This window comes from Pholis gunnellus, assembly GCF_910591455.1.
Source record: "Pholis gunnellus genome assembly, chromosome: 16".
In the NCBI taxonomy this organism is placed as follows: domain Eukaryota; kingdom Metazoa; phylum Chordata; class Actinopteri; order Perciformes; family Pholidae; genus Pholis; species Pholis gunnellus.
In genome coordinates, this window is record NC_136543.1 from 13,184,397 (window position 1) to 13,209,390 (window position 24,994).

General features: G+C 42.5%; 1 protein-coding gene across 1 annotated transcript in view; it reads left to right on the forward strand.

Moving 5' to 3' along the window:
• dync1i1a (dynein cytoplasmic 1 intermediate chain 1a) overlaps nucleotides 1-24,021 on the forward strand; it is a gene marked incomplete at both ends in the record, with an annotated part of 46,757 nt that extends 22,736 nt beyond the window's left edge. The window contains 9 exons of the mRNA XM_079176026.1: nucleotides 692-791; nucleotides 941-1,066; nucleotides 10,778-10,924; nucleotides 12,082-12,195; nucleotides 12,385-12,518; nucleotides 12,885-13,029; nucleotides 18,144-18,284; nucleotides 20,928-21,053; nucleotides 23,911-24,021. Coding sequence (XP_079032152.1) covers nucleotides 692-791; nucleotides 941-1,066; nucleotides 10,778-10,924; nucleotides 12,082-12,195; nucleotides 12,385-12,518; nucleotides 12,885-13,029; nucleotides 18,144-18,284; nucleotides 20,928-21,053; nucleotides 23,911-24,021 — 1,144 coding nt within the window. The remainder of the gene's footprint in view (nucleotides 1-691; nucleotides 792-940; nucleotides 1,067-10,777; nucleotides 10,925-12,081; nucleotides 12,196-12,384; nucleotides 12,519-12,884; nucleotides 13,030-18,143; nucleotides 18,285-20,927; nucleotides 21,054-23,910) is intronic.
• Between the last annotated feature and the right edge of the window lie 973 nt (nucleotides 24,022-24,994).

The window sequence follows — 24,994 nt, forward strand, 5'->3', positions numbered from 1 at the left end:
TGTTGTAATAATAAGAATCTGCTTATCACTGAAGGTCTGGTAACTGAGTTGACATTAACGAATGGACACAAAGACAAAACTGCGATGATACAACTTTCTGAAATGACGCAACCATGTGCACAGGATCCAGTTAACCACATGTAACATGTTGGCTGAAACTACTGACTCACTGTGACTCACTACAACCAGTCAGACCAAATTCTTCTGATGTCAAATAAATATGCTGAGCTGTTCTAGAGCCAATGCATTTCATTAAGCTTCAGGCAACATGGACGGCCAACTGTGGACTCGGTGTGTTAGGGCACTTTAGTGTACGTGAGACGATATTTTATTTCAATCACTGAGCTTCATGAAGACATACTTTATGCTTCTGTTAATTGTTAGACACAAACTCATCACCTGTTTGTTTGTTTCTACTTTTGTTACCATGCGTTGAACTACATTTGACTTTATCTCACTAAAGTTATGTATTTTCAGAATTTTTTTATTCCTGATATATGTCATGATAAATGCATGAATTCGACTTTTAGCAATCAGTTAGGTGTAATGCAGCGCAAAAAGCTGCAGCCACTTACTATGAACACTTTGTGAAGATCCAGATTGGAGGTACCCCTGCAGACAGAAGGATTTTTTTTTTTTTTAATGAACCTTGGCAGGTCATCTCATATTATGTCTACTGTCTCTTTTTCAGAGACTCGGGTAGCGGCTCCAGTCTGTCCTTCAGTAGACTCTTCTACGATGAACACTGGTCGAAACATCGCGTGATCACCTGCCTTGACTGGTCCCCTCAGGTGAGGCCAGCAGCCTGGTGTCACCTCGAACTCAAACAATGCACCAAGAACATTTTCTTCCAATTTGAAATGTTGGTACCAATTATGCAGATGTTAAAGATGTATTCTTTTCTCTCTCTCTCTCTGTCTCTCCTGTCCTGTCCTCTCAGTATCCTGAGTTGCTGGTTGCCTCCTATAACAATAATGAAGACGCTCCTCATGAACCGGATGGTGTCGCGCTAGTCTGGAACCTCAAATTTAAGAAGGCCACACCAGAATACATCTTTCACTGTCAGGTACTGGAACTTATCAAACCTCTCACATATTTCCATAACTATGGAATATTCCTCTGTTTTGTGGGTGGTTATTTGCAAGCATGAACCTATAAACATCTGCCACAGAGCTACATGCTGAAAAAAAAAAGAACAAAACATCTTTCATCTTCCTCTCATCTCCTTGTTTGCCTCTCAGTATTTTACACTAAAAAGCACCATTATTCTCCTCTATTTTTCATACCTTATATAGCAACGCAACAGTCGGCCCTTCGGGTAATCTTGTTCCTCTTTCCTACCCTATAATGGCAGCACCTTTATGACTGGAAAATAAAGAGTGAAGGAAAGGGAAATGAGAAGCAGCTCCACATGCGTTCATTTGACCCTCCAGATTGGATTAAACCTGAACGCTGCCACTAGAGGCGAGTCTTAATGGAAGAAACTTGGTGGGAAAGAAACTCACTGATGGGTGAGACGCTAATAGCAAGTGACACTGAGAAAACGGTAGGGAGGAGAGAAGGGATGGAAGGATTGGGTGTGAGGGCTTCACGGCTCCCACGAGACAGGCGAGGCCATATAGAGACGTCTCTGTAGTAAAATAATGTGGCCTACCACTTCCTAATCCAACGCTGCCACATGTGTGTGTTAGCCCACCCACATTGACGCTGCGTCCAACGTCAGCGGCGCTGTGTTTTCCAATAATGACACGTCTTCCTCAAACACGTCACTGTAAATGTATAGATACACCTGTACTAGTACTAGTATAAATGTCAAAGGCATTCACCTCACTGCTCAGAAATAATGTCAGAAATGCACACGCATGCTCTCGCTTTTTAAGTTTCATTCAAACGGGAGAAATAGATTTTCTCTCTCCTCTTTTCAAACACATACAGAACCACATATTCCTGCAGACCACATGCTGCGTGCAAATATTTCAATATGAAAGCTTGCCATACAAGTCTAACGCCGTAATGGATTTTTAAAGCACTCCGTTCTTTCACTGCACCATAATTTATGCCGCTGCCGAAATCCATGTGGTGTTACGGATAGATTACCGTGATGCGTCTTGTAGCTGCGATTCAGTAGTTTTTCCATGTGGTTCTCTGACGAAATATGTACAGTACATCTGACTTTATTAACAATGTGGTCTCTGAGCATGCTGATCTGTGAATCATGAGTGTGTAATATTAGCCATTTGGGAACGAGGATATTTGTGTTAGCAGCTGATAAAATGCTCAGTTTATCAAAAGGGGGCAATCAGCTGCTAATGTGTACGACAGAGGTGAACTGTGCTCAAGTGGAAATGTGATGCGAAATACAATGGCGCCGGTTTTGCATGGAAAAACAGAAATAGCTATATGTAACATATCAAAGCATTGTCATGGTTTTTTTTGTTTTGGATTCTCCAACTCATACAAACCACTTCTTTAAACACAGTGGTCTTGTCCACATGCTGAGATTTATTTCAAGTGAGTGTTTACTGGAAAGATGCGCATTAAATGAAGTGATATCGAATGGAGAAAAGACAGACGAAAAATTGAGGGAGAACAGGAACTCCCAAGTGCCCCACTTTTCCTACCGCCCCCGTGTTAGTCAGTGAGCTAGTGTGGCCTGGGGCGCTGCCATGGTCTTTTCATGAGGGGAGAAAGAAAAGTGAATGACAGAAAAACAGAGAAAGACAGATAGAGTGGGGAGCAAATGAACAGGGCCTTATAAATCATTGAAACCGTAGAGGACACGTGGAGATGAAATAGATTGGAAATAGAAAGAAAGAAGTCATTTTGAGTCAGCCGTGACTTCCACTGTCACTGTTGGATTTGGATGAAAGGAGCACAGGAGTGGTTAGACGTTTTATTTTCTTGCGGGGCCTTTTGCAAACAGAGTCGCGACTCCCTAGTTAGCTGCGGATCGAATGGCTCTTAATGTGCGAGCATGTTCTGCCGTTTAACCCCCCAAAACCACAGGGCTGGGTGCCTCCTCCCCTCTCTTTCTCTACTTTCTTCTATTTTTCCCTTCCACCTTCCACCTCCCCATCCTCAGCTAAAGGAGCCGAGAGGCAAACTGGTTCACATGCTTTCTCTATTGCAATTGTTGCAAATATTCATCTGCTGGATGGATAGGTAGATGGCTATTTGTGTGTCACACACGTGTAAAGGCCGTGGCATGTGTGTGTGTGTGTGTGTGTGTGTGTGTGTTTGTGTGTGGAGTATACAAAAGAATGACAGTGCTGGGTCGGTATTGGAGGGTTGGGGTTTTGTGGTTGAGGTCTGGTTCAGCAGGGGCTTTATTGTATAAGGCTATGGCTTATAGAAGGCTTCATGTTTCAGATGGGGTTTTGGTGAGGTCAAGCTTCTACATTTCTTGCCTGGCTGTGTGCAGTTTGGCGAATGGTCTTTCCAGTGAAGTTTTTTTTGTCTGTGGATTTTTTGGAGCTGTAGTTTGGTTCAGATTATTCACAAAAAAAAGTCATAAAAACTTGCGTGGTGCAAAGTGAAAAACATTGAAAATATGGTGTTGGTTTCATTTTGGGAGGAGTCTCAGTGTGTTTACTTTAGGCAGTTGCAATCTGGGAATTGTGCACTAACATATTTGGCACAATGCAGCAGTGTTGTAAAACTGCATTCTAATGAATGCAATAGTTAGACTGACAGGTCCTGGACTTGTGGACTGAACAAATCTGACAGTTATGCAATCAACGTTCCGTTTCCTTCTCTTTTTCCTGCTTTTCTGTTTTCTCCTCCTGTCTTCAAGCTCTTATATTTAGGGTAGGGCAGATAACCTTACACTTCTTAATTGCAGCCATTCACGGGAATACTGTGGCCTTCAGCTGGTTGTAATGTTGATATTGACATTTCATTTTTTTGGGGCTCTTGGGATGAAAAGTAAAATATTTAGAGAATATAAAGCTACTCAAATTTCAGAATAATTTCACTGCAGATTTAGCGAGTCCATTTATAGTAATAAGTGGTTTATGTTAAACTATTTTATTATTACCAATTCCACTTAATTAAATATATCATAGTCCTCTAACTCTGCCTAATTCTAGACAGTGAATAAACTATATCTGAAATCAAACAGTATCACAGTACACTAAGGGGTCCTCTCTACAATCCCCTTGAGGACCCGTGGCAGTTTCGTGACCCCACTTTAGGAGCCATTGATCTGTAGTATAGTGGAGGAAGTGTGTGATCCATCAGTGTGTGGGTTGGGCTTGTGCTTTCGGAAAGGGGGCTGCCGTTGCTGTGGATCCTGGTACCAGTTGAGCGTGTCTCCCCTCATCACGGACGTCTCAGCAGTTGGATCCATCATCGCCCCATCCCAGTTGGGTCCAATCTTGTAACTTCACACCAGCCTCTCAAGTGGGCAAAGTCACACCACATTAAAGGGCCCGTTTGACTTAAAACCTCTGCTGAACCCCCCCCCAAACCACACGCCTCCCTGTAACAACCCCCGCCGCTACTGTCAAATCCCATTGGACTCAGTCATATTTTTTTATTAATATCTTGCTGCCTTGCGTCGGTCCCTAGACCTTTGACACTTCCAGAACGGTTGAGTAAGAGAAGCAGAGCGGGAGGAGAGTGGGAGGGAGGGCGAGGGTAGAGCATTCTTTAGAAAGAGAGAACAGGCCAACAACATTATTCACAGATATTTGTCTCAGTGGGAACCCGTGTTGTTCAGAAAGCTGAGCAGTCCTGTAAACGCTCACTGATGGGTTAAGACTGTGTGACTGACTGTATGTGATTTGCAGCAGACTACACAGATGTAGCTTCTACTGGCAAAAATAATTTAGTGTTGAATTTTGCTGTAAATTCGATTATTTTTTACAACTTTGGCTCTGCTGATCGGAGGTGGCTTTATTGGCATTATAGGAATAAATTAAAAGCAGTCCGTCTTTCGAGTGTATGTTGCTCATTATGAAAGAAAAACTAGGAACTCAGATGGTATCGAACCCAATTCTTGTTAAGAATCAAAATTTGGCATTTCATTCTCGGTCAAATTCTTTGGTTTCTGATCTAAATCAGGGAACATTTTCATTTCATGTAGCCACTGTTCTTTATTTAGTTCTGGTCCAATCAGCAGTTTTGCATATTTTGTAAATGACAAAAGAGTTAAATGAAGAGTTCAATGTTTTAGGGAAAATGTAAATTATACCCGGTTAGCTTAGCTAAGCTAAAGACCTAGAAACAGGGAAACAGCTAACCAAAATCCTCATACCAGCTCCTCTGAAGCTCAATAATTAAGACGTATCTTGTTTGTTAAATTTGTACAAAAACTGCAGTGTAAGGACAACACGTTGTGGTTTTTATGTGCTGGACTATTTAATCCAGGTCGCTTCTGGTATCGTCTTTATGAGATGGCCAGCAAGAAAGCTAATAAGCACATCCAGGTATTAAAAGAAGTATTGTTTTGGTGTCAGTACAGAATCTTTGGTCTAGTGTTGACACTAATATCGAGAAGTTTGGTAGGTGTGCTAGCATTGCGATTGATATAAATGTGTTTGGAAAACTGACCTGAGGAAGAACTCAATATCAGAATATAATAGATCAATGTAGGGATGAGTCAAACAACCATATCTATAACACAAATCCACCATTAAAGCCACAAACCAGCAAAAGTGAAACACTGAGACAAGCAAACAAACAAGTTATAGAAAATAAAGGGAATGCTCTAGGAGGCAGAGAAAGGCCTGTTTGTCTTCCCGGAGCCTCCTCCTCATGCTTTTGCTCCGTCAAACCCTCATTCTATGCCTGCTGAAATTGAGACTCGACATGGTATTTCTCTCTCTTTGCCAGAAACCACAGAGTGACAAAATCCGTGGGGTGTCATAAACGAGTGAAGCCAGGGGGAGAAAGGGAGGAGAAAGGTGGTTGAGAGGAGGGGGGAAGTTGAGAAGCGGGGATGCAAGGGAAGACAGTCGGATCCATCTGGTCCTGATAAGGCAGAGTGGAAAACAGATGAGTGTGGTGAGCGGGGGGGGGGGGGGGATGCATGGATCTACTTTGGAGGATATACTGTCTGGCGTGCACTGTCAGCCCCCCACCTCCCGCTTTCTTCTCACCAGAGCGCTCTTACTCCATTTCTGCCTTCCCCGGCCGACTTAAGCAACAGTTTGTTGCCCGAGGAAAGAACGAAAAGAGAGGAGGAGGCAACAAAGGAGGGAGTGTTCGCCTCTCTCTAGCTTTCTTTCTCTTTCTGTCATTCCTTCGAACCACCCTAATCCCTTGCTGGGTGCCATCTTTCATCAGTGCCTACCATGTGTGTATTATCCTCTACAGAACACTTCCCATCAATATAATGAGGGCTGCCAGAAGCACTTAGCCTTGTGAGCCTATGTGAGATGTGGTAGATGATACTTTGTGTGTTTGAGTTTCTCCCTCTTGCACACACACACACACACACACACACACACACACACAGACAGACACACACACACGCAAACACACAGCAGACCTTGCCCGGGGAAAGAAATGAAACCCACTGTTCTGACTGCAAGAGTGTCTCCCTGTAAAACTTCCACAATTTATCTCGGGCCTAATATACCGAAGTGACTCTCTCCGCTGCTTTTTCTTCCGGGAGCTGTCACTCCCCACATCCCCTCCGTCTGGGCTGGCAGGAGATGACTTGGCAGGTTGTCTGACCTGCGCTGCATGTCAGATGAGAACCATCCACGGAGCCACTCTGCGTTTTGGAAATGAAATGTCAGGCTCGGTATCAAGTCAGCCCTGATATGCGTGAGCATTGTTGACACGAGAGTTGTCGAGGTGTTATTTAGACAGATGTGGTGCTCGTGTGACTGATATGTCCAAACCTATCAATCGGGAATGAAGAGGAGCTGCGGGGGATAGAAGTTTGAGATTTGGGGAAAGCATGCTTATTCAAGAGTTAGATGAGAAGATTGATGCGACTCTTAAGGTTTATACTACGTATGAAGCTACGGTTTAGGACTCCATCCTGCTATTCCCGCCCTATTTACCGCACAGACGTGAGAGTGGCATGAATTCCATCATTTATCGCTCAGGAAGAGAGTATTTTTCAAAATGTCAAACTTTATCTTTAATTCCGAATATTAGCTTTTCAGTCGTGTTTGCAAAATAATTTGAGTCATTGATGGCAAAGCCTCGTCAATGAATACAAATTTAACAGAGAGACAGAAATCCAACCGAAACATAACCCAGCGCTCCATAATTCAGCTCTAAACTCGGTCATTAATTTCCTACATGACATTAAAATTGAGAATCCGCTTTAGAGTGTCAACCAATTCCCCTTGAGCTTAAATCATAAACTTCCTTATAGCGCGGGACAAATTGATCTTATTTCATACAGTAAGTTTAAAAGGCATAGAACTCCAAAACACATGTGCTGATGTGACATTTTGATTAGAAGCATTTAGGGAGAATGGCTTTTATGTTAAGTCCAACCTCGCTGCTGGCAGGCGCCTCAAAGTTCACTACCGGGACAAAGCCGGGATAATTTTCAGTAGCTCTTTCACTAAGCCTGACAGTACATGAGGGGAATGATGGCATAACGTGTGGTTTCTTAAAGAGTGGATTCATGGAGTTTAGTCAGGATTTTTCCTCTTAAGATGGGGACACTGATAGGGCTTAGGAGTTAAACTAACATGTGGAGCGAATAGAGGGGGCTCTTGATTTGATTTGGTTCCTCTTTGTCATTACTCATGTGGGGTTGGGATGTTTATTTAGCGTGATAACCGGTGGAAGAATGACAAGAAAGGGAAGAGAGCAGGGATGTTTTCTATTTGGGTCTGTATATGCTTGTGAAGTTGTTAATTTTTGATGGTGTTAATAGTGAAAAAATAGGGTCATATTCATCTTTCCTAGAAAGATCAAAGAGAGGAAGGTCTCTGTAGTGAGTTTAAAGACACGGTATTAATATATTTGAGGTAGCATACTGTTAAATTGGAACAATCTGGAGTACAACATAGACTAAGATGTATACAATTCAAATTAGAAATGACACTTTTATAGCAGTCCTATGGTTTCTATCTCTGTAAGATAAGCTTTAACAGAGAAAGTGATGATGGAGGATAAAGACACAGAAATAGTTTGACGTTTTTGGGAAATGCATTGAGCAGCGTAGCTTAGCTTAATTTAGCTTAGCATAAAGACTGGCGACAGGGAGAAACTTCAAGCTAAGCTGATGAACATAGCAATAGCAATCTTATTTTATTTAATTTTTTTTTAAGAATTCAGAATCAAGAAAAATGTTGCTAATTAAATATTGTTTATGCTTCCTTCACTCTGCTCCCCCAGAGGATAAATATCGTTAAGAGATCATCTTCTTTTTGAAGACTGATAGATGGTTGTGGTGATGGAAACGTGTGCATGTGTGTGCGTGTGTATTAAGTGAATGTGTGTGTTTGTGTTCGGAGATGACAGAGAGGACAGGACCTGGGTTCATTAGTCCACTGATAGAGTCTGATGGGGGGGGGGGGGGGGGGGGTCTGCTGACCTCAGACAGCAGCCCACAGAGTGTAAAGGTCATCCCAAAACTCTTGGATATTTAAAGGAAGTGATCAAGTTGGAGACACATCCTTGTTTGAGTACGAGAGCGCTCGTCTTGACATTTGGCCTGAAGTAGTTTTACTGTTAAAAACCTTCTTATTTTAACTTTTGGTTTCCATACACCAGGTTAGGAATATTTGTCTTTAATTGTCCAAACTAATTTAGAAAAAAAGGGTACAGTTGCAGTTCTGCTTGTCTGCTCCTCCTAACGTCTTTAGACAGTTATTTATGTTTTGGACATTATTTTAATGCAATTGTTGGTGCTTTTACTGCACATATTAAACATAGAATAAATCTGGCAAAGCAACTTACACAATCTGTGATGTGAATAATACCACATGGCCATCAAATCCTGTGTGTTAATACGTGCTCATAGACCAAAATTCCTGATCCCTTTTTACTTAACCGTGTAAATAAACTTTTCCGTAGAGCGCCTCCTTCCCGGCTGACGAGGGACTTTATTTTTTCCACCAAAGTTCAGTTTATTTTGAGCCGTGACATCTGAAGCGACTTGCCTGGAGTCCTTAGAAGAAACAAAAAAAGAGAGTGAAAGAGTGTGCAGTGTTTTCTTTCCCTCTGGTTTGTTTTCCAGTCTCCTTTCAAAACGAACTGGGGTTTTGGAGTTGGCCGCTTCGCACATGGTGTGGTGGCAGGGACAGAGAGAGAGAGGGGGGGGGGAGCATAAGGGAGAGAAATGAAAAAAGACGAGTCGAAAAAGAATAATGTAATGTCCTAAATATGAACTGCCATTGTTAGATTTCCTGCCCATCTACGAACTGGACCCCAAAAACTGCCACGATGACCACATTTAATATTGGCACATTAGTGCCTTGTGCCTAAAGCATGTGACGGAAAAACAGATTTGACATTAACGATGCCTCGGTTGGACAATTGGCATCCTGCAGCCTCAGCAGTTTCTAAATTTACTGCAATGTTTGTTCACTAATACTTTGTATGAATTGGGTCGATGTCAGTGTGTTTCTAAAGGGGCTCATTCGTATAAGTGGATTCGTGTAAGCCATTACAGTTTCCTAGAATAGACTAATGTGTTCATTAACTTAACCAAATATGAATTTCCTGTCATTTGAATTCTTAAAATCATAACAGTCACTAATTGTCTATTAAACCACCAGTTCAAGGTAGTATAGTCAGGTTTTAGGCCACCAACCATTTGTAACATACGATAATGAATACTTTCTTGTCAATGTATTCACATAAATCTTTGCTAACATTCCCTTGTTAATCCGAATACAGTGATTCATTTGGGAGGATTCTGATAAATAATGACGATCTTTGCCTCCAAGCAGCGTCTCACAGCTGTTGTTCAACAACAAAACATCTGACATACCGTTTACTGGAACACTAAAACTGTCAACGACGCTCTTCCGACAAAATCTACGACCGTATGGGGCAACAATGCTTTTGCGAAATTCACCCCGTGTGTTACAGTTTCAGGGTTTTAAATTGCGATGTGCGTCTGCGAGCTTCTTGTTTAACGCTCTCTTGGCCGCGTCTCGCCGGTAAATTAGGATTATGCAGCTTTACTAAACGGACGGATGGATAAATGGATGGAGGGAGGAGTGAGTTTGACAATGCATAACACCACTTTACCCTCCTGTACCGATAAAATGCTGAAACATTTTCTCATAACTCCACAGCGCGGACGCTCCAGTGGTTCTGGGTGAGGGAAGCCCATATGGGACGATCAGTGAAGAGGAACCAAGACTCAATAAACACGCCATTGGGGAGGGAGGGAGTTCAAGGGTGCGCTTGTCATGATGGAGGCTACAGTGAGCGCTCCAGTGGCTGCTGGGGTTTTGATGCTGTAATGTGAAACGGCTGGGGGAAGAGGACTACAATTCCCCTCTTTGTCTGGTCTCCGCCCCAGCGTCACCCCTCTCTCCTCTCCTCAGCGGACCCTCACCGTAGCCAAACTCATCATCTCCCTCTCCGTCTATCTCCCGATGTCTGCCACCCATCACGATGCCTTGATCACTCGTGCTCCGTCTAGCGTTACCGTTTTTCGCTTCATATCTTTCTTTGTTTTAGCTGTTTTCTCGCTGTCTGCTGTCGTATCTGCACATTTCATCTGACTGGACCATTTCAATCGTCACCGTGTTTCCCTGCTCTGTCAGTTCATAAGTAAAATAAAACACCAGAATAGTACGCAGCGATTCTGTTATCTCATCCTCTCCCCTCCTCTTTTCCTCAGTCTCCCGTAGTATCTGTGGGCTTCGCCAAGTTTCATCCCAACCTGGTGGTGGGGGGGACTTACTCGGGACAAATCGTCCTGTGGGACAACCGCAGTCACCGTCGGACCCCCGTGCAGCGGACTCCTCTGTCTGCTGCTGCTCATACTGTAAGACTTACAGTCCAGCACAACACACTGTGACTCAAAACACTGGTAGAGTGAGGCATCGCTGATTCTTTTCAGTTTTGACACATTTAGAAAAAACTAAACGTACACAAATCTGTGCCTTGGTTTTCAAGCTCTTTCTTACTTTTTTTTACATGCTGTGTTTTTGCTTCATTGCTGAAATGATTTGATGGTTTGTTGATTGAAACTTGTCACATTTTTTGAATCAGTTAATAATCAATTAATTAATTTATGAAGCAAAAATGCCAATTATTTGGCTAGCTCCAGTTTCCCCTGTTACATATGATTACAAGTTCAATATCTTTGGATATTGTTGATTTTACATGATAACACTGTAGCTGTGACACTGATAATTTTCACATTAGAAACACACACACACACACACACACACACACACACTTGGCTGGTGCAGTCAAATTCTAGACATAATGAAAAGGACAGCACAGTTTAGAAGCTCATGAACTCACTGACCCTCGACAAATTACTGACCAGTATACACTAGCAATATCTTAAAACCCGAGGTCGTTTATAATCAAGGCTGCAGAAGGCATGTAGACACACACACACACACACACACACACACACACTGCTACACAACTGTAGGTTTAAAATCCAAAATGTGAGGCCTTCGCTCCCGTCGTCTTCAGTCCAGCCAGCTAGCATGGTGCTGATTGCTGAATGGATTCTTTGTGCTGCCCAGTACACAAATCAATTACTGCCCAGTAATGACATAATGGTTTCACACACTCCCGTCGTAAGGAACGACTGCACACTGGCATGTGAGCATGCTGCATCTGTACAAAGTATCTCATGTGTTGAAGGGTAAAATGACATTATCATTTCAGGCTCATTGAGTTAGGAATGACCCAAATATGTATTATATTAAATGACAAGTGTGCTGAAATATTGAACGCCGCTAATCAATGAGACGAATAAGAATTTATGATTGTGACCATAATATGCATCAGAACAACAAGCATTTTAGAGGGGGTTGTAGTTGTACCATGTTACAGTTGAGTTAAGTTACGAGATACCGAAAGCATGGGGCATTATCTGTTCTATTTTGCAAGTGTGCATCCTCCCCCATCTCATTTATGTGCCATGTGTGTCTTTATCTGTGTGTGTGTGTGTGTGTGTAGCACCCAGTGTACTGCGTGAACGTGGTCGGCACACAGAATGCCAACAACCTGATCACTGTGTCTACAGACGGCAGGATGTGCTCCTGGAGTCTGGACATGCTTTCCCAGCCACAGGTACACAACACACTCATCACCTAACACACTGAACTGATTTCAGTTTTAGTGTTCAAGCATCTGGTATTCCCCATGTACCTTCTATAACTGTTGATGAATGTGTATTTACATGTCTTTGAATGTGCGTACTGTATATAGGCTCACACTAGTTCTTCCTCCTGTGTGTGTGTGTGTGTGTTTGTACTGTAGGAGACCATGGAACTGGTGTACAATAAATCCAAACCCGTGGCGGTGACAGGCATGGCTTTTCCCACGGGAGACGTTAACAACTATGTGGTTGGGAGTGAGGAGGGCACTGTGTACACTGCATCCAGACATGGCAGGTTGGTGGACACACACACACACACATGGAGAAAACATCACAGGCCTTTCTTTGCCGGATCACTCAAGTATGTTTGGACCGGTGTCTTAATTTGTTTGCTTGGATAATCGGGAATTACATCATCACGACCGCTAAAATAATCTAGCGAAAAATGTGCATTTAGAAAGTAGATGAAGCAAATGAAACCGAGAAAAAATAATTACAAGTAATATTTGAATCATTTCTCATCAAAAATGAATCTGTAAATTAATTTCAGTCCGACACAAACCCCTTCACTGCTTTGTATTTAATCAAGTTACGACCACTAGAACACTGCAGAGCTGAATATCGGGGTTATGAACGTCTCGTCTTTGTCTTCACTCCGCAGCAAGGCGGGTATCTGTGAGATGTTCGAGGGCCACCAGGGGCCGGTGACGGGCGTCAGCTGCCACAGCGCAGTGGGCACCGTCGACTTTTCCCACCTCTTCATCACATCCTCCTTCGACTGGACCGTCAAACTCTGGAGCACCAAGGTATGCCGTGTGTGTGTGTGTGTGTGTTTTTGTGTGTGTGCGAGAGAGGAAGAGAGAGAGAGGGGGGGGGGGGGGGGCGGGGGGACATGTGGGGGGTTGATTGTGGACTCTCGTGGAGGGAAAATATGTGTGAGAGAGATTTGAGAGCGAGAATAAACTAGTGAGTGAGGGGGGGGGGCTGAGTACTATAGGTAAGAAACTGTCCGTCTCCTACTTGGGAGTTGGGTTATTTTTATTGGTTCGCTTCATTATACAATGGTAGAGTGACAGAATTAGGGGCTGTGGTGTCGCAGTGTTGTAAATCCCCTATTCATTCATCAGAGTCAGTCAGACAAAGCTTTTATGATATTGATACTGATTATTTGTACGTGATATTTCCTCGGAATCTGTGCGCTGCCTTCAGTAAGATCTACAAATGCTGTAGATTTATAGATGTCACAGAACAGGTGAACAGTCAGTACTGCAGAAGTAGGCTGGATGTCTTCACAACATCAGTGGAAGGTAAACGGCTGTGAGGTCTAACAGAGAGAAAAACAGGGGAGATAATTCAATTTATCATCTAGTGGAATCATATCGGGATGTAATTGTACATCAAGATATTGTGATATATCGTCTAAATTAATAATAATAATAATAATAAGCACATACTAACTCAAATTTCTCAGAAGATAGAATTATTCTGCACTAAAAATCTTAATAAAATAAAAAAATACTTTTCATTTGTCAGGTATTTAATTCACACACGAGTGTACAAAACCATGTAGGTTTTTCATATGGAAGCTTTGATTATTGAATAACCAGAAGCCATATCGTGACGTATATCTTTATCGAGAAATGAATTGATGTATATGATGATAATGCATCATGTTGTCCTCTTGTTTCTAAATCACAACCTCGTTCACTTTATTTACCAGCAGCTTTTGATCATTGTTTAAAAGAATTGCACACAGAGCTCATTCAGAATAGCAGGTGAATCAGATCAGCGTCTCACGTCGGGCGGTCTGCACAGATCTCAAACATTGTGCGCCTCAGGGAGTTAAATTCCCTGAGGCGCACTCAGTGAGTCCAACAGAGACACACTCTAAAGGTAGACGCTCCTCCTCTCGCTGGTGTTTGAGTGACCTCGTCCACTCAGGGCATTTGTTCTCCTTTCAAACCGCTGTGATGAATGCCATTTGGCAGAAGTTCAGCGGCAGTACAAAAAAAAAAAACTGTTACTGTTTCTGTCAAAATGAGTGTTGGAGAATAGAAAACCTAGCTAATAGATTCAAGGACACTTTTGCGACGACGCTGACGTGCAGGGGAGTGCACTCAGGCACATTTGACATACGGCACAAGAGAAGAAATTCAAGATTATAAACTGAGATTATTCATCGTTAAATGAGGAATCTGTGAGAAGAAGAAAGTGGAATATTGAAGAAGATAGGGAGTTTGTCTTATGTGGCTTTGTACAAGCCAGGGGATGTAGACACAGAAAGAAGGAAGGAAAGGAAATAGTGAGAGAGAGGAAAACAGATAGAAGAGTCTGTGAGAGAGAGTGCGGGGAAAAGTGCCAGGAGGCATTTTAAAGACAAAAAAAAAATGACGGTTAATAATGGAAGTGATGCTAACATTGAAGGACAGAGGGATCAACATGAGCAGGGCGTGAAACAGCAAACACAGCCAAAAATCAAAGAGAGACCTGTTCAACGTGAGGAAAATACATAATGCATATTGCATAATACCTTCAGCTTCATGCGAGATCCAGTTACAGCTTTCATACTTGGCTGTGACAGGCAGCAACGCACTCTGATGAGTTTTAGCTCATGTTTTGCATGCAGCTATAGTCCAGAAGTCTTGTGCGACGGGTCCCGTGACACATATTAAAACATTTCTGCGGATTTTCATCAGAAGAGTGTGTTATTTTTCAGGATTTGGGAATTCCCTTTCCTTTGAGGGGTACCGCAGGAATGTGTGTCTGTCTCTTATCCCACATAACCGATATTTGTGTGTGGGCAGGCGGAATACCTGACTGTGTGTGTGTGTGTGTGTGTGTGTGTGCGTGTGTGCGCAAATATATACACACCACACATGCCTCACATGCACTTTAAGCAAGCTGCCTTTGCTTACCTAAAATCCCCCTGAGGTTTGCCTTCAACCCAACTGTTGCAACACACAGACACGTATATTTGCAGTTTGCCCTCTCAGTTCAAAAAGGCCGTCGCACAGAAGTATGCTGATGTTTTTGCACTCGGCGGTGCAAATATTGTGGTTAGTGAAAACATTTGGAGTCGGTCAGAGTGTGAAGACGTCGCGACAGCTGGGAGTGGGGTTTTATGATTGTGCATAACTTGAACAGTCTTGCTCTCTCGACCCCAAAGCCGGCATCTACTGAGTGATTGGATGGAGCGTAATCGTTCTCTCTAGAGAAGTTAATTAAAGGCCCACGTCACAGTCAGGTCATGTGATTCTTAACGAGTGTTGTTTGTTCTCAAAATGAAACTGTGCTCTTGATCTTCGGCTCAAGGTTTTGTCGTGGTAGTACTTTTGCAGCACCGTTTGTGAAACATTTTCTAATTTAAGGACAGCGTCTCAGTCCCCTCAGTGTGTGGTTGTGAAATCTGGTGTGAATATTTTGATCTAGTAAAGTAAGTAAGTTAAGTGTTAAGTGTTGGTAGTAGGCCCAAAAAAGTCATTTATAAGTTTCTACGGCAAGATCAGAAGCTGGCACATATTTTAGCATCAATATCTCAAGTATTAAATGCTTAACTGAACTTGCGTCTCTGCGTTTCAACACGTGGCGTTGCACTGTGATGTTAACTACCAGTATTCAGTGTTTCTGTAATGGTTTTCTAGTTCAAACGTGCCAGAAGCTCCCCAGCTTCTCCGCACAGCAAAGATAATGACAACCGGTTACATCACGAGCGGCGCCACAAGGATTAAGCTTCATTTTAAGATTAGTTCAAAGCTTCTGTTGCTGCAGATTATTTACCCAAATCACCTTATTTAAGATCGGTAAACTGCGGACATCTTACAGTGAAATAGTAGTTTACACACAACAGGACTTTATTCATCTCATTTCTAATGTGATGTCATTTTGTCAGCTATTTTTTTAAGTGTTAGTCCTGTGTCAAATATCCTTGTTCGTTTATCATATTTAGTCAAACCTATCCTGTTTTTTTAGTCAACGTTTAGTTCACTAAAAGTTTGAGCATTTTAGTCTTAGACAAAGAAAACCACAACTATTTTAGTTTAGTTTTACTCAATAAAAACTACTTTTTAGTCATCATTCATCATCATCATCATAGTGAACATTTCAGTCAGTCTAGTCAAATATCACTCCAAATATCACATTGTTTTTTCTTTTAAGCCCAGTTGTTGTCTTTTAACTTAAGTAAGTTAGTCCTTCTGACTGCTCACAGTAAGTGTTTAATGACTTCTGTACTGCCTGGTCATTGTCTCGTCTTGATTATGGAAAAAAAGATCATTGACAAACATATTGAGTAATAGTTTTCACTAACAAAATGAACACAGATCAAGAGGAATTATTCAGACGGCAGATTATCACAATGAAATTACATTTGAAATACATTTTGGTAATGTGAAATAAAAGAGCTAGAGGGGGAATAAAAGAGTGGGGTTACAAAGTAGAAAGGGGACACAAACTAAAACAAGATAGAGAGCATGAACGGGAATCGCTCAGCTGATCCAATGATGAGGCTGTGAGATAGAGAAAAATGACCTCTGCTGTCACCCCGCCGGCTGGAAAACAGGTTCAATCGAGGCTTGAAATTGGCTCAGCTCTGTTTGTTTGTGTTTGTGTGTGTTTGAGTGTGCACTGTTGTCCGTCTGCAGGTCTCACAACTCACAACCTTTCAGAACAACTGTGGAGTGAAAGAGTAAAGGTGATAAAGAGAAGGAATGAGAGAGAGAGAGAGAAAGAGAGAGAAAGAGAGAGAAAGAGAGAGAGAGAGACACCCACACAACATTCCTTCATTTGCTCTTCCAGCCAACCTGTCTCCTCTCTTCCAGCCCTCCCTCTCTACCTGTCAGGAATGCAGTTTGTGAGCCTCTGGAATCCTAACAGCCGCTCTGAGAGATGGGCGCATGCACACACACACACACACACACACACACACGCGCACGCACGCACACACACACACGCGCACACACTCATATTTGTATTATTCCCACACACATTTGATTTATCCTACATCTTTTATTGCAGCACAACAGTAGCCGTCAGGCTTTAGCTGCGCTGAAAAGTCAGCGTGACTCAAGTTCAAAGTTTCGAGAAGAAAACAAATCCCATAAACAATAAGGGAGAGTGTTGGTGCAAACGCTTTATTTCTACGATAATGTGCACACTACTTTAGTACACTTCAAAAGACCTTTACTCCCTAATGTCTGACCACAACCTAAACTGTCTAAAGAATTAGTCGGTGAAATAATTCAACCTACTCCCAAGGATTTTTGTTGTTGTCATCCTGCTCCATAACTTCAAAAACACACGATAAACAGGCAAGATCGATATCCTCATCAGGTGTTAGCTCATCGCAGATGTCCGTGTGTGTTGTGGTCGATAACGAACAAGAAACTGCAAAAAAGGTAATGCTGACGATGTGTTTTAGACAATTTAAAAACAGTGTCACCAGAGAGCACTGACAAGGTTTTTTTTTTCTTCAGTACATTTCTTGGAAACAATTCTTAAATAACTTTTGTTAAAAGATTATTATCTCTCGATCTTGTCCGCCGCTCCTTTTCCTCCCATCTCTCCCATCTCTCCCTCTCTCACACTCACACAGCTGTTGTGTTGAGGTTACAGTACACCTTGTGGAGGGGCCCTCCCTTTCATCTCTCCCAGCGGTTTTATGGTGCTGTGTGAATGTGCTAGGCTTTTTAATTAGGCTCTGCACCCAGACAGGCCCCAAGGCTGAGGCAGCGCCACTCTGTCTGAAGCTCGCTCACTCCCTCTCTCCATTTTTTCTCTCTTTCTCCGTCTGTCTCTCTTTTCTTTCCATCTCCATTGTGTCATCTTCTGTAATCCCCAACGCTCTTTCTTTTTCTCGACACTGCGTGCTTTTGCACACACCATGCACCCTTCCACAGATAACCTCTTTTTCTCTCTCTTCCAGCACAACAAGCCTCTGTACTCATTTGAGGACAACGCCGACTATGTGTATGACGTCATGTGGTCGCCCGTACACCCTGCGATCTTCGCCGCCGTGGATGGCATGGGCCGCTTAGACCTGTGGAACCTCAACAACGACACTGAGGTATGTGTGTTTGTGTGTGTGTGTGTGTGTGTGTGCACTGCTGGGTGAATATAGGTTATTATGTGTGTGTTTTCTGTGTCATCTCTTTGTGTGTTGATGCATGTGTGTGTGTGTGTGTGTGTGAGTGTTTGGTGTCCTCAGGGCCTGTTGCTGGGCCTTTGCCCGAACCGCACAACCAAACACCCAAGCCTTTCCCCTCCCATCACCCCCCAACCACCACCACCACCATCCCCTTCACATCCCTCCCTACACACACACACACACACACACACACACGATTCAAGATTCCCCTGTGGGCGTTTCCCACAGCCCTCACTTTAAATCAAACTGGGTGACAGTTCCTCATCCCGGCTCCCACCCAGACGTTCCGCTAACATTCCTGCAACCTCTGTCCAACGTTCAGGCAACCTCAGGACCCCAGCATCTCGTCTCATCTGCCTCCCACACTCAGTTCCATCAGTGAAGTACACAGATGTGCACGAGACCACGAGCAGAGAGTCCCAGCCCTCGAGTCCGCAGTTCCACGCTGGAGATGGAAATAATAAAAGGAGAACGTTGAGGCCATGGGTTGAGTTCCTCAGTGCTGTGGGGCAAGATTTATTTTCAGAAGAGAGCCTTTGAGGCCAGGAAAGAATATGTTGACTTATTATTCAGGTTAATTACATACAAAATAAAATACTATACAAATATAGTATGGATTTCAATACATTGCATACTGGGGAAAAAAGAACTGTATCTCCCAAAATGTTTAACTATCCATTTAAGGAAGAAAAAGCTGCATTATAGTAAAAAAAGATATCTTAAGCCATGAGTCTAAAAAGCATACCTTATTCCAACTCTGATACGAGAGTGGGAACCAAACCTTTGATCACTCAGGTAAAAGTTGGGATAAAAGGGTCCTCCATTTTCCTTTTCTCTTGGTTTCCATGGAGACAACACCCACAGTGCCTTCAACCTCAATACAAGTCTGCATCTCTACAGATGCTCTCCTCTCTCTCTCGTAATGCCCTCTCACTCTTCTTCTCATTTTCTTGCAACCCCTTCGTAATGTCCACATCTAAAATTCCCTCCATGTTACATCTCAGTTTCATCTGTGTCGTCTAATCTCGCTCCTCTCGCTCCTCCACTGATCCCATCACTAGCATTCAGTCTTCCCTCTGCAGCATAGATGACAATGTTCCCATGGTTCCCTCAACAGCAGCCTTTTCACAGAAGGACGAGTTCATTATCGACGGCCTAACTTGGCTAACAATGTGCTTCATGAGAAACATTTTCTCAGACACACACACACACACACACACAAACGGATGTACCGAACACACGCACACGCATTCACTCATACGCAGTCGGTCTAATAGAAACAGACTTCCATTGTTGCAGCATATTAAAAACACACATAACGACACTAACGGAGCAGTACAGCGCCTGGTTCTCATTTCCAGCACACGTACACAGACATATACAGCCAATTTAAAGCGCTCAGTTCAGATCCACTCGGGCGGAGCGGTGGAAGCTAGCAGGCTAATGGCAGTCAGTCTGTGGTTAGCGCTGCTTTAAATACTCAGAAGCTCGGTGTGTGAGGCGACATGATGCCAAGTCCTCTGTCTCCACTGGTGACATGTGTCAGACTCGCCTGCCACATGTCAGGAACAGTTTATGGAAACGCTGCAGATGGTTTTAGGATTTTTGAAGGTGCAACATGAGCACTGCTGTTCACGCACCAACAACAAATATTGGTGCAGTTATTGTAGTATATACAGCCCTGTGTGTGTCGATACTTGAGTGAGAAGTTGTAAATTTGGCAGTTAAGTTAGTTTAACCTCTCTCATGCTACACTATGACTTTTTTCAAAATACTATACTATGACTTTATAATTGCTTTCTTCAAAATACTTTAAAAGTAATTATGAAGTCATAGTATAGTAACTAAACTTTGACTTTTTTATGAATTTTTTCGACAAACTATACTTTTTTATACTACTTTTTTGAAGAATGTATTCAGACTTTTTAATAACTTTATTCGACTATGCTATGATTTTTACTACTTTTTATCAAAGTACTATTAGGTTTTTCGACATGCTATACTTTGACATTTTAAAGATTTTAAAGATTTTTTTCATGACTTTTTTTCAACATACTATACTAGGACTTGTTTGTGTCGTAAAATGGTATTTTGAAAAAAGTCATTGTATAGTATGATGAAACATGTCATTGGAAAGTCTTTCATAGTATATCATATCATAGTACATATTTTGACGAACTTTTTTTTGTAAATTTACCATTGTGACTATCCTATGACTTTTTTATCACTTTTTTCAACATGCTATATATAGTATGACTTTTTTATGATTTTTTTGTAAACTGCAACTTGACAGGCAATCAACCGTGAGGCTGTAATTCTACTTATTAATGTAGTGTAGGGTTTTATGTTCCCTATTAGCATATAGCATAGTATTTTGATTTATTTACAAAGTGCACAATTTGTTGTAATCCTCTGACTCCAAAACAGGATTGAGTTCTAATAGGTCTCACCCCTTCCTTCTCTCAATATGTTGTTAATTATACATCCCAGTTCACATGTAAATAAGTTTACAATATTGATTAAAAAATGTAACATTTGTTATTTGTTTAATTTACCCTCCAGGTACCGACTGCCAGTGTGACCATTGAGGGCGCTTCGGCCCTCAACAGGGTACGCTGGTCATCCGGGGGGAAGGAGGTGGCCGTGGGTGACTCAGAAGGCCGAGTCTGGATCTACGATACTGGAGAGGTAGTGGATGAATCACATATTACATTTGCTGTAATGTAGAAACGTACTGCATGTCTGTGAGCAGAATCTTTTTTGGTCCCCAGAAATAAGGGCAGAGTGAGCGTTTCTCTTTTTCAGGTATAGTCTTAATCATTACAGAATAATAACTGACATTTTGAATAGTGATGTTTTTTCATACAGAATAATGTTAAAGCAACGACAAGGAAGTTTCATTTAGTGTCAATTTTGGCAGCCCCTGTGGACAAAATCGGTCAATTCAGGATAGTTTTTGAATCCTTTAAAATCCTGCAATTCATCTGTTGAATGACCAACTAAGTCTGACTCTTGTTTTCACACGTGCTCACTGTACCTTTTAGCTTTTTTTTGTTTTGTTGTGCGGTCAATTATTTTTCTCTTTGCTGATCCTGCCCCAGTATCAGCCAAAACCACAAAATAAAAAAATGTAATCATCTAAAGAAAAATCTCTTCCAGCCCAGCAACTTGGCAAGTTACATACCACTCAATGTGAAACTTGCCGGTGAAAATGTAAGCATAGGCTCCTCTGGTCTGTGTGGTGTAAAACAAATTGTCTGATGTTGCGGGGAACTGTACCCAGTGACAAGCATTAGGAATAACTAAATAAAGATTGCCAATCTCGGCTGATGGTCTTGTTTGCTTATGTAGGTGATGGAGGCATCAACATTACATTGAGACAGTTTAATAACCAGGTGTAAACTCCTTGGTGTAACTTTGATATTTTGGCAGCCGGTTCTGGTTAAAAAAGTACATCGTAGTGTTAAAACAAATCTGCGGAGTACATTGTTGCATTGGCTGTGAGTGCTGTGATGCATGGAGCTGGTGGTTCTTGTCACAATTAAGATTTAGATTATAGTGACTGTGGTCTTGCTAAATAAAACAGTAACACCTCCGTCACTCCTGATTCTACCAAAATAAACGAACATGTGGTGGGAAGAACTGCTGAAAATAATAAAGTTGTGTATGTCATTTTAACTGAATCATGATTTTACAAATGTATAATTCTATTTGCTGAGTTTTAAGAGGACACAATACTGTAGTCTTGCTGTGTTTCATGTATATTTGGTCCACTGACTTTGGCAAAAAAGACATGTACTATAAGAGTAGAAAAGAGTGCATTTGTTTACCAGTAAATCCTCCCCATGCACCACATCCATTCATTTTAGGTCTGTTAGCTCTGTATGTTTACCCAACTGTCAGAATTGCCATGAGTGTATGTGTTGGATTCTTTCCCCCCTCCCTCTTTCGTGTCCCTGTAAAATGGCCTCCACATGACTTTGCCATCACCACAAGGTGGCCAACCACCCGCCTGTGCCTGTATGTTCTCTCATGTTTGAAGGGCTCTGGTTAGGATCCCCATGTGAGGTTGCGTTAGCCTAGCCGCTAGGCTAATTTTAGCATCTTTTTTGTTTTGTGGTAAGATGGAGAGAGGCTCGGCGAAGCTGGTGGCCTCCACGCTGCGTAAATGGTGACGAAGAGCCATCATAAAAGTGAGCAGGGTTGAAAGGTTTTTATGATTCCAAAGAGGAGTGTGTATGTGGTGGTGGTGATGAGGGCAACTACTTCACTAGAAACTCCGATCAAATAGCTAAAACTAGGAACAGCATGTGAAAAAAAAGAGACGCCAGCATGGGACCAACAGCAACCCTTGAGATGGTTCCAGGAAAGTAAAATACCAGATACTACCATTTCAGTATTATTTTACTCTATACATTCTAGTTTTAGTTCATGTATCAGCAGGGATTAGGACTGTTTTGATTTGTCCTTTACTGGTGTTGATCTGTATGGAAAGTCCAAAGTAGGAAACAAAACTCAGATCAGAGTTAGTGGCTTAATATAGCTCCATGACACGACAATGTTTCGGACCCGCTGCTTTTTAAAGCCTGACGGCACTAGATCCCACTGTGTCTCTTTGACACTTGAGCTTCTTGGAGTCTGTTAAAAATATTGCTGCTAACGCTAACTGCACCATATACATAATGTTCCGGCGGAGCCCCCATGCTGTGGCCAGCCCAGCTCTGTGGGGGGGTTGGAGGGGTTCAAAATGGCTGCTTCCCTCCCCCTGGTTCCTGTTTAATTACAGCCTGGCCATGCAAAGTGGTTACAGGCAGCTTGGGTGGCAGCCGCAGCTTTTGTCCCACGCATTCTGACTCCCACCATGTAGGACTGTAGCTGAACACTTAAAGAACATTTAGTGTGACATCCTGTATTAGCCCTATGATCAGTGCAGCTAGCAGCAGACTGAAATATCTCAACAACTATTTGATAGATTGTTGAATTAATTTTGTTCACAGACATTCATTGTCCCCAGAGGATGAATCCAAAAGATTTTAATAATCTAAGTTTTCCTCTAGCACAGGGGTTCCTAAAGAGTTTAGATAACCAGCATTCCATTGAGAGTTGAACAGGAAGCCTTTACGATCTGTGATTGGTCCCATAATAACGTTTATCATTAATATCCTTGAGCACTGAATCCACCACAATGTACGCATTTCATGTCACGTTCGGGGGCCGCCATTGACTTTGAGAAACTATGCTGTAGCGTCTGGGTGAGGTTGAAATTGTGGGCGAGTGAACATGCGCTGGCAACCGGACTAGCCCCATTCAAATGAATGAGAGGGCTGCATCTTTTTCAGGTAGGTCCTGACACAGCCTTATTTTTGTTGTTCTCCCATCATTGTCCCCTGTGGCATCATTAATAAAATAAATCCTGAGAGAAAATGTGTTCATGAATCCTCTCTGAGGATTCTTTGGTGACAGCAGGAGTGTCTACACACCATCCAGATGTGTCCACCCAGCCCTTAATGCCATGTTACCTTTGCTTCTTTGATGTTTCTTACAGCTGTCAGTGACTCACACTGATGACTGGGCGCGCTTCGCTCGTACCCTGATGGAGATTCGTGCTAACCGAGCCGACGGCGAGGAGGAGGGGTCTATGGAGCTGGCTTCATAGAACAGGACTCCAAACCAAAGAGGAGGGAATTGGAGACCAGAGGGGTGTACTATGAAGCGAAATTAAAAGGGTTTGTGACGTATGTTGAGCCTAAAGTCAGTTTTCAATGTCATGAACGTGGCTCTCTTTTAACCTGGCTAGATTGCCATGGTAATTTATGCTGACCATCTAATCTGATTATCCTGCAAGTTTCAGATTAAAACCGGCTCTAAAAAGCGCCACCCTTTCACTATTCAACTCCTTTGGAAATGGTGTCCCCATTCTTGCCAAATCCGGTGGACCTCGGTGCCAGAGCGGTACAAGTGTCTCGTAGTTGGGAGCGAGAGTTCAGAGTCCGAATAGATCCGCTGGCTTTTCCTAATGATGTTACTTCAAGAGCGATAAAGATTCTACGATATATATGCAAACTTGGTGAGCTGTATGTTAGTTTTGCCACCAAACAAGCCGTGCAATTACACTAATGCGTAACCTACAAGCGTTCAGTTGGTGATGCAGAAAATCTAAGCAAGAGTGCTCTGTCTGAACTACTGAATATGTTCGTTGTGTTCTCTGGCTTTTTCCCCACGCTGGCTATAAAAGAAGCTTTATATAAAATCCCAGATAGCATGCATTACTAGTTCACTATGTTATTCATCATTATGATGTTCACTTACACACAAGATGCTGTATAATTCCTTTATAGGATTCCCGAGGGTCATACGTGTAGTAGATTGCCCATACTTATCACTGGAGCCTTAGGGGAACACGAGGGTGATTTTAAACAGAAGGTCCTTTCACGCCATCAATTGTGAAGTCTGGTGGAGCTGGCCCCCCCCCCCCCCCCTCCTCCAGTCTTTGCTCCTCTCATTTTTTGTGCCCATTTGCTTCAGGTAATATCAACACTTAAAATTTGACACAAAAAAAATTGATAAAGGCTTTGTCCTGATTTCCTGCTGGTCCGTTATACGCTGCTATCCATTATAGCGACCTGTTC